Source organism: Triticum urartu, chromosome 7A, assembly GCF_056163025.1.
Source record: "Triticum urartu cultivar PI428250 chromosome 7A, HENAU_Tu73, whole genome shotgun sequence".
NCBI lineage: Eukaryota > Viridiplantae > Streptophyta > Magnoliopsida > Poales > Poaceae > Triticum > Triticum urartu.
Window position 1 is genome coordinate 160757506 of NC_141879.1, and position 10358 is coordinate 160767863.

Here is a 10358-nt window from a genome sequence, read left to right on the forward strand (position 1 = left end):
CACCCATCCTAAAACTACTCCAAGCTGAGCACGCTTAACTTTGGAGTTCTGTCCGAATGGGCTCCCAAAAAAAGGAGGAATTCCTTATTGATATGAGTAGTCTATCATCCCTAATAAGCCAGGCTATCACATACACCCCCACTCAGAGGAACCAACGTCCTTGTCGAGCCACAGGAACGTTCCCTCTTGGCACATACGTCTGTGCATCCAGTCCGGTACATGTACCATGCCGTGTGCCACGACGGGTCAAAAACGTCATGAACAACATGACCGCGCACCTGTCCGCAAACATCCGTGTAACCACGAGGGTCGACTCTGATACCAACTTGTAACGCCCCGGACACACCCGCCGGTGTCCTTACTCCTGGCGGGATTTAGACTGGCCCCATAGATCTAGTCTTTTCTACGGACTTTTGTCCTCATTCATGCGCACTCGGGAGCAACTTCCCGATCGGTCACCCATCCTGAAACTACTCCAAGCTGAGCACGCTTAACTTTGGATTTATGTCCGAATGGGCTTCCGGAAAAGAAGGAATTCCTTATTGATATGAGTAGTCTATCATCCCTAATAAGCCAGGCTATCACAAGTAGACACCACAAATCATGGCCTCACCTTTGCTTGTTGGTGCATTTCGAGCATCCTGTGGCAGTCCAGCCTTGCGACAGGGGCAACCAATGATAGCCGATACCCTCGAAACAGCCTCACTGACAGCTATTTCCACTCTTTCCTTGCGGAAAACCTTGACGATGTCTTCTTCCTCGTCTTGGTCGATTGGCATCGTCCTGCCATTGATTCCTCGCAGACCAACGCCTTTTCGGGACCACCTCAGCATAATATTCTCAAGGATACCAACACTTTGAAGTAACTTCTTGTACTTGTTTCTTTCTTGGTGAGCTCTGAATCGTGCCTATCAGAATAAACAGGTGGACTTGCTTATGGACTGAACAAAATCCTCAAAACATTAAGGATGCACTAGTACACATCACATAATTACTCCACGCGTAATACAATGTTCTGTTCTGACACAAAGATTAGTTACTAAATCTAGCATTTTAGAATTAGTGGCATTTTAGCATTTTAGAATTAGTGTATATTTAAAATGCTGTTGAGACAGTACTAATTTCAGAGTTCATAGTTCATGACTGAATTTAGAGACAGTAAAAATCTTACTAAAAAAATTGTTCAGAGATCGAATGCTTGCAAAATTGTTCAGTTACCTGTGCAAAATTGTTCAATTAATTGTGCAAAATACTCCAAAATCTAAACTAGCAGAACTAGTGCAAATATTCAGTAAATTTAGTAAATATGGAGTAGAGAAGGGAGGTTGACCCAGGCTGTAGGACTTGGGGTTGATCTGCAGCAGTGCAGAAAACTTGTAGCCGCCGCTGCTGCTGCCAAGTGAGCAGGCGCAACCCACTGGACAGCCCAGCCGTGGTGTTGCAGGCGCGGGTCTTCCACCAGAGAAACAACGAAGAAGACCCAGCCGCCATCGTATTCCTCGTGGAGTTGTCGTCGCCGTCTTCCACACTCGCAAATCCACGACCTTTAGCTTGCCGTTGTCGTCGGGCTCGTCAGCATTTAGCTTGCTGCATCTCCTGTCGTCGTCGGGCTCGTCGGCCTCTATGTTGTTGTTGGTGGTCCGGATCCAGCGCCTCCGGGATCTCTGACGGCGGTTCCGACGCAGCCGGAGTAGAGCGCGGCGGTAGCTGGGGAAATCCAAGATTCTTTTGAGGAAGGAGGGTGCTTGGGCAGGCAGGCGAGCGGTAGCTGCGGCGGCGGAGCAGGAGGCAACCGCGGCAGGAGAGCGGGGGAGCAGGGGAGCTGCGGCGGCGGGGAGAAGGGCAGCTGCTGCTTCTATCGGAGGAGGACGACGAGGAGCGCGGGTTTGGTCGGGAGAAACCAGATGTGTTTTTTGCAAAATTGCCCTCGCGACAAGAATTACAGGATGGAGGGAGTGTACTAGAGTAACAATTTTTGTACATTTCATTAACATATTTCAAAATTATGGGTTTTAAAATCATAATTAAATTATGTTTTAAATATATGTATTAATTTTTAAGCATTTTTGAAATTTAATCAGGTCTACAAAGGGAACAAAGTGCATTCTTTCGTTTTTAAGGTTCTTTTGAAAGGCTTAATTCTTCATTCACAGCCTACTGCGGGCCTCTGGTCTCAAATTTAGCCCAGGGGATCGAAATTTATTCCGAGCGGTATAGAAACTTAGAGCCCACTAGCCCAGCAAACCCTATTATCCCGTATATAACCCCCCCCAGCCGGCCCCCAGTCACTCTAGTCCCGCACCCCGCAGCCGCCGCGCGGGCGCGCACGCACTATCCAGCCCCTCAGCCTCTCCTCTACACGCGGCAAACCCTAATCCAGCCCCGTCGCCCAAAGCCCCAAACCCTAACCCAGCTGCGGCGGGCGACGGTCGAATCTCCCAGCTTGCCGCGCATCCGGTCAATCTCCTACCTCTCGACACCTCCGTGCGTCCACGGCGGTGCGAACAAGGCGTCGGCAGCGAAGCGAAGGCAAGGGCGCCCATCGAGCGACGGTCGGATCTCCCGGCTCGCCGCGCATCCGGTCGACCTCCCACCTCTCGGCACCTCGCGTCCATGGCGGCGCGAATAAGGCGGCGGCAGCTAAGCGAAGGCAAGGGCGCCCATCGGGCGACGCTCGGATCTCCCATCTTGCCGCGCATCTGGTCGATCTCATACCTCTCGACACCTCGCGTCCACGGCGGCGCGAACAGACGGTGGCAGCGAAGCGAGTGCAAGGGGGCGGCGGCGGAGCTCTCAGCCGTTCCCACATATCCGACCTGAACCACCCTCCTTGGCTCTCCAGCATTTCATCTCATCCGACTCAGTCCACGGCGTCGGGGTATGCTATTTTATCCTCATTCCTCATTATATCAATCGCTGTCCTCTGATGTATAATTTGTAACGTGATGGGCAAATGCCTACAAGCAATTCCTTAGATTGATTTAGTATCTTTTAGTCCTTCTAATTTGTTATATGAGCCTCTCTATGTATTTGTATGTTGAGTTGCTGACAGAATGGATGATTGTATGTGTGCTTTACTTCTGTTAAGTGCAAACTATGATATGATTAAGTAATCTGTTATGAGGCCATTCTATGCATAGTTCCAGAGCTATGGCTTCACAAATTAAAGTAAGTTAATCGAAAGTAAATGGTACTCCCTCCGTCCGGAAATACTTGTCATAGAAATGGATACAAATGGGTGTATCCAGAACTAAAATACATCTAGATACATCCATTCCTTGGACAAGTATTTCCGGACGGAGGGAGTATTTATGAAAAAATCAGGTGTGCATTTGGTAGTCCTTTCGCTCAGAAAACGTTATCTGTTGGGTGAGCGCTTGTATGTGCCTATGTGCTTAAGTTGTTTTTTCTATGATTATGCAAGTTTCTGTACATGTTGACATGATGAAAATAACTTGGTTAATTTCATATACTTAGTAACAGTATTGTCCTGGCTCATTTTATTCTTGTCCACAAATAGTACTAGATGTAGGTGTTATACCGCGGCATTATCAACAACCCTATCCTGGTAATTGCTGTTAAGCTGTGTTTTTCCCCATGGACTATCAAATCTTGAATTGCTGCTTTAATATGTGGTATACTTTAGCTGTAGTTTACAGCTTTTTTAGTTTGTTCTAATTCTAGCTTTTGAGTATATTTTGATACTGATTAGAAAATTTGTGTTGATTGTTTGATTTCAAATATGTGCTGACTGTCAATGTGTGCTGATTGTTTCATTTAAAATAAGTGTTGTCTGCCTGCATTCGGGTTACTTGTTTTTTTTGCTTATGTCTGATAATATAAGAATAACATTCCGTTTTCTGCTTTTAAGGAATGGATCAAGCCCAAGCCTTGTTCTTCTTGCAATGGATCGGCGCCCATCGGACCCAAATCGGCGCCCACCGGACCCAAATCGGCGCCCACCAGACCCAATTGACTGAATTTTTTGATCTTTACTTTGGAGATGCTGTTGTCATATGCAGCAACATTGGTCGCAACTATCTGAAGAGTGCCTACCGGTTTGTCATTGATACATTCAATCGAGGGTATTGCTGGCATGGATCATTTTCTGTACGCAATTTCCTGGTCGCTGGTGAATTATTTATGATGGGCATACCTGCACTCCACAAGACTCTTGGTTTTCATGACCTCCTTATTGATCTTAGAGCCTTGAGCAATGCTTTGCTGCCATACTACTGTGAAGGAAACCAACCTGGAAACGTGCCTGCACTATTCACAGACCATCTTCATTATATTACCACTAATGTCCCATTAGGAATTGGACCATCAATTGTGTTCCAATCTAGGTTCATTCGTCTGATATACCATCACTTCTCGTTCTCATTGCCGGATCATACGTATTCGCTGTTTTCAGCACTTGCAACAGCAAAAAATCATCTTGGGCAGGATGACGTACGCGCATTTAATATTCTCCTTCGACAAGCTTGGAATGATTTACTGATGGACCAGATTGCAGTAGTTGGTCAAAATTGGCCTGATCAAGCCGAACAAAATCCGATCTTTTATGAAATTATGTGGTGGCAGAGCAGGCAGGCAGGGGTACCTCCAAGGAGAGGATATACAGGTACACCTGAGTCATTATACAATTTTGGAAGAAACAACAGAGTTCATGCACCTGAAAAAACAAAGGTATACATATTACTATGTTTGTTGTAAAAAATTGTCACATTTGGGCTGGAGACAAAGCAACGTTGTAAATTTTACCTCTTCTGTCATTTCAGGGGCCAAGGGGAGCTCTGCTAGGGGAGATTCAGCAAGTGCCACCCCATGGTGCAGGGCGTTGGCGATGGATGATCATTACTCCTGAGGGGGAATGGGGCTGGGTGTGGCAGCCTGCTCAAGGGCAGTGGTTCTGGCCGACGGTTCCAGGTGATACCCAGTGGCGAATGACCAAGTGGCCAAATGCTGCACCAGTGCTGCCTCTACTACCATTATCTGCCCAGGTAGTGTGATGAGATCCCTTGGTTTCATGGATACATAAAATTTGAGGCATATACATTAAACAGTGTCTTTACATGCAAACTACACAGGACCAGAAAATGGATAATCCAGAGAATGTGGGCCATATGGTAGGGAAGGAGTTTGGGATGTTCTTTGCTCATGCCACGGCCTTTGTCCTCCTATTCTTACAGTGTGGAACTCCACAGTAGTAAGTTTTTTCTTCATATTTGTTCAAATTTGGCAAAGAAAGTGCATAGAAAATAATCAAAATTTCTTCTGAATATAGTATTGATCAGCCTCATTAGAGATATGAAGAGGCAATGGATAGTTAACTGCAGAGTAAGTACCTTGTACACACTTGTATTTTCCGACCAGTGAAGCTTGATGTTATGGTCTGATGCCATTTTTTACACTTGTACATGTGAACATAAATCACATATGTATTTTACATCATGGATTTATATTCTTGTCATTCAATCTGCTAGAGCCAATTTTTAGTTGCGAAACAGGCCTGAGATAATGTCCTATTTTATGTGAGTTTGAATAGGGAACATGAAGTTGACTAGCACACAATTACTAGAGTTTAAAGTGTATTGTCAGGTCTATGCTTCTCTCGGTGTTAGTTTTTTTGTTAGCTAAAGCTTGCCATTCTGATGGAACTTTGTACGGCACATATATTTTGAGTAAATTACTTGAATTACAGACTCAATGTACATACTATACCTCACTTACCACTACGAGCTACTATTTAGGGAGAATTTGTGTTGCTGAAATTCCACGTGTAAAGACATGTTTCGTAGATCTACATGTCTAGATTCTATTTGTTTTTAAAAAGTGTAGTTTTATGTTGCACTTCTTTATTGAATCCAGGCCTGCGTAGCATACCCTGAAAGTCTTAAATCTGCAGCTATGTGGAATTGGCTCTTAATTTCGTAGCTCTGTAATTTTTGTACTTAAACAAGTACTCCCTCCTTAAACTAATATAAGAGCATTTAGATTACTACTTTAGTGATCTAAACACACTTATATTAGTTTACAGAGGGAGTAGTTTGGTAATGCTTTGTACTTTGGGGATGGGGACACATTTCACATGATACATGTAGGGATCCAAGTTACGGCCCCGCTAGAACCTGCTTTATTTCCTTCCATCACGCTAATCCTTTGTTAAGAAAGTTTGATCTTAACATTTGCCTTTTAGGCTCTGTTTTAGGGTGTTCTCCTTTTTGGGAATATGCAACCTGGGCTGCCCAAGCAATTTGGGTATAGATGGGACCTTGGAAAGGGTGATTCAATGTTTTGGGAGGATAAATGGATAACTGACTATCCTTTATGCACCACTTATTTGAATCTTTATAATATCTGTAATGAGAAGAACCATTCAACTTGTCTATGATGAACAATTTCTCTTTGGATAATGGTTTCTGCTGTTGGTTCACATTTCTCTTTGGATAATGATCCCCCCAGGAGGATGTTGCATTCTGCTGGGGTGTATACTGTGCAATTTATTTAGAAGAAATAGTTTGGCTTGTCGTTTATAACCCATCTGCTCTACAGGTCATGCTGTTTTCTCCCATTGCCGAGGCACAGCTGAGAGGAGTTTCGATGTTCCAATGCTGGCAAGATTTAAGTTGAAGGCTGCGGCTACGAGCTTGTGGGCTGATTCGCAATGCGTTCCAGTTTGATCAAATTCTCCAAAAGTTGCACTGATGAGCCAATGCATTGCTGAGTGAATCTTTTTGTAATTTTCTGTTGCTTAGGTCTACTTACTGAATCAGTGAATCTTATTGATTCATGTTGCTCATGACTTCCTTGTAAAAAATTAACATACTATAGCATCTTACCGGATCTTTTTTTATCAATTGGCGTGTACTGTTTTGTACTGCCTCCTTTTGGAAATATTTGTCGGATAAATGGATGTATCTATAGGTATTTCAGTTCTAGATACATCCATTTTTATTCATTTCCCGGACAAGTATTTTTGGATGGAGGGAGTATTATGTTTGAGTTTTGGAATGGTAGTGTTTTCTTCAAGTAGGAAACAGATAGCTCCTACTCCCTCTGTCTGAAAAAGCTTGTCCCAAGCTTGTTTCTCAAATGGATGTATCTAGAACTAACTTGGTGCTAGATACATCAATTTGAGGGACAAGTTTTTTCTGACGAAGGGAGTAATAAGGATTTCAATTGCAAAACAGCAGTTTAGACTGAGTTTGGTTGCTGCATTCGTTTATGATCATTATGCTGCGTTTGGATGTTTGTATTTGGGCTTGGAAACGTGATTTGGTTTTGGTAGGGGTTTAATTCAGATGATCGAATGTGCTTTGTGGTAGAGCCTGGTAACCGAGTAAAATGCAGGTATGGTATACATATCACGTATGCCACGTCGGCCAAGGGCCCGCAGTCAGACGACTTGGTCATCATTGGAAGAGGGTGAGATAACGAAGTTGTTTCCTACCCTAGCCGCCGCCACCAGCCAAGCGACTAGGGAGGGGATCTCTTTCCTCCTATCTCCACCAGCCGGGGCGCTGGTCCCCTCTCCCTTCGACCGCTGCTCCGGCGGGAGGGGGGACCCGTTCCTCCGCTTTTTAAATATATTTAAAAAATAAAGTATGCTATGTCGACACTTCTCACTTCACCACTTTTTCTGTGAGGTGCTCGGGAACTTTGGCCTGGAATTTTATGAGACCATGTTCATCATCTATTATTTCAGTAAAATCAACTGATTTGTCTGTGCACTCGATTGCCCAGCCCAGGGCCTAAGCAAACAACACAGGTCCTTTATCTATGAAACTGCCGTCATGGCCACGTTCTCCTTGGCAAAATGGCCTATCCACCAATGACGCTCATCGTTTGGGACCCCATAGTGAAATCTATGAGTACCAGGTCAATTGATCAGTAATTTCAGTGAAAGATGGCAGTCACAAGACTTCTTTCGACATAATATGTTGATCAGCCAAGTGGATCGTTCATTACTGAGTGATGGAGTTCCAGAATGATTATGGGCCGAGCAGGTCGTTCAATCCTAATACCGTGATGGAATTCTCAAAAGCGGAAAACTCGAGAGTAACCGCTCATCTGAAGAAGCCTCAATCTCCTCAAAATTATGATAGTCTGCTTGAAGTGACCTAACCATTGGTGAAAGACTCTGTTCTGAAGGTTTTGACCTCGTGCCTTGGCTCGTTTACTCCTTCCTCCGCCTCGGTGTGGCTTTAAATATATTAAAAAAATAAAACATGCTATGTCGACACTTCTCACTGCACCGCTTTTTCTTTGTTCTGCCTTTAGCTCGGAACCAGCCGCCGTTGGCGAGCTTGCTGAAGCTATCGAGGAGGGGGAGGGCGTTGATATGAAATATAATTAGTCTTCGAGCAGGACCGAACAAGGTGTCCCCTTGTGAGCTGATCTAGTATCTCAAAAAAAACTAAATGCAGGAAAATAGACCCAGTTGGTATTACTTTCTCAAGCAGGTGCAAATTTGCTACATCTTGTAGGCGCAATCTTCAGGCCATCGTCGGAACATCAACAAGCGGTACTCCGGTAGGGGGTGAGGGTACATCCCGAGAGGAACGAATCCCCCCTTGAGCTGGTGGAGAGGAGCGTACTGCCGGGTTGCAGATGCAGCGGTTGAACGTCTCGGAGCGGGGGTGGTAGAAGAGGAGGAGGCCGTCGCAGGAGGCCTCAGTTTCCAAGCAGTGATTACAGATGAACGAACCCTCTAGTCGCGCCACGGACTAGAACCGGTCGGCCGGGGCGACCCCTGCACGGTGGTCGAATGGAACAATGTCTAGGGACCAACCGCTGTTGGTGAGTTTGCTGAAAGCTATCGAGGTAATGGTCGCTCTCGACTTTGTTCTTCGGAACAATGGAGCGAGTTAATAACTTATTGGAAATAATACATACCGATGTATGCGGTCCGATGAGTGTTGAAGCACGTGGCGGGTATCGTTATTTTCTGATCTTCACAGATGATTTGAGTAGCTATGGGTATATCTACTTAATGAAATACAAGTCTGAAACATTTGAAAAGTTTAAAGAATTTCAGAGTGAAGTGGAGAATCATCATAGAAAGAAAATAAAGTTTCTACGATCTGATCACGGAGGCGAATATTTGAGTTACGAGTTTGGCCTTCATTTAAAATAATTTGAAATTGTTTCACAACTCACGCCACCTGGAACACCACAACATAATGGTGTGTCCTAACGTCGTAACCGCACTTTATCAGATATGATGCGATCTATGATGTCTCTTACCGATTTACCACTATTGTTTGGGGGTTATGCATTAGAGACAGCCGCATTAGGTTTTGGATTTGTAGGTCGTGGTGTGTCGTTGGGGTGGTGGGGCCAGCGCTCGGACGAATAAATCTGCTTCAACTCCACTCCCACACCAGTGATGCCTTTTATGATGGTGTCACGGAGTTGATGGCATCGTGTCTCTGCCGATCCCTCATATCGTCAGCATCTGGGTTCATGGATGGTGTTGGTGAGGCGGCAGCGACTCCATCAGGTGTGTCTCTCCTTTTGCTCTGTCCTCGTTGCTATGGCGTTGTCTCCGACGTCATGGTGGAGCAGAGAGGTTTTGTCATTCAGGAGTACGCGCAGGCGGTTGTCTATGCAAGTGACAGCTGGAAGATGGAGTATCTTGTGCTGGATCTATGGTTGAAGGTTGACAGTTCTGTTTTCCTCCTCCGACATCGTCGTTATGCGGGGGTGTCAGTTCTGAAGTACGATGACGTGTCCGGGGACATGTTGCCCCGTCTGGTTCTTTCAACGGCTATGATTTTGCTTCTAGCAAACTACTTTGGAGGTCCGCAAAGTTGTTGATCAACGAAGGAGTCGCGTCGAGCTTGGGTGAAGAGGTGATCTGTCTTTTACCCTTTGGTGGTCGCTTCGGCGGTGTCGAAGGAGAGGGACAAACGCTTGTACTTCGCATATGATTTTCCTATCTTTTCAGTCATTGTTGGTGTTTACATGCCATGCAACTTGATCTTTATTCTATATATAAATGAGACATGTATTACCATGAAAAAAAAGACAACTTGCTCATCCCCTGGTCAAATCACAGTCGCTATCCCCAATCATCACGGCGTCAACGTTGCAGACAGTTCGATCTCCGGCGAACCTCCCATCGCCGTTGGCATCCTAACCGCGCCTCCCCCTTCCATTGCCGGCGGTGGCTCGCGCCGCGGCTTGCTGGGGCAAGCTTTCCGCATGAGGCGTGACGGCGGGGAGAGCCCTGACGGCTCCCGGAGGCGGGCCACGTGCGTTCCGCTTCCATGGATGAGCAGATGGTCGTGCGGGCACGTCCTCCTGGCGACGGCTGTCAGAGACTGTAGCGACGCTGTGATGCCCGTTGCTCT

General features: G+C 45.6%; 1 protein-coding gene across 2 annotated transcripts; it reads left to right on the forward strand.

Moving 5' to 3' along the window:
* The first annotated feature begins 2299 nt into the window (after nt 1-2299).
* On the forward strand, nt 2300-6904 carry LOC125554532 (uncharacterized). Of its 2 annotated transcripts, XM_048718059.2 has the most exons (6): nt 2300-2878; nt 3872-4689; nt 4782-5003; nt 5091-5209; nt 5288-5340; nt 6556-6904. In XM_048718059.2, the coding sequence occupies exons 2-5, from the start codon at nt 3874-3876 to the stop codon at nt 5304-5306; spliced, it is 1176 nt and encodes a 391-aa protein (XP_048574016.2). In that variant the 5' UTR covers nt 2300-2878; nt 3872-3873; the 3' UTR covers nt 5307-5340; nt 6556-6904. The 2 variants fall into 2 exon arrangements, with proteins under 2 accessions (XP_048574016.2, XP_087393320.1); XM_087537194.1 differs by lacking the exon at nt 5288-5340 and having other exon boundaries at nt 6556-6903.
* The last annotated feature ends 3454 nt before the right edge of the window (nt 6905-10358 follow it).

Coding starts and splice junctions, on each gene's coding strand:
- LOC125554532 (XM_048718059.2), top strand. CDS start 3,874: ATGGATCAAGCCCAAGCCTTGTTCTTCTTGCAATGGATCGGCGCCCAT. Junction 4,690..4,781: donor ATGCACCTGAAAAAACAAAG/GTATACATATTA, acceptor CTGTCATTTCAG/GGGCCAAGGGGAGCTCTGCT. Junction 5,004..5,090: donor TACTACCATTATCTGCCCAG/GTAGTGTGATGA, acceptor CAAACTACACAG/GACCAGAAAATGGATAATCC.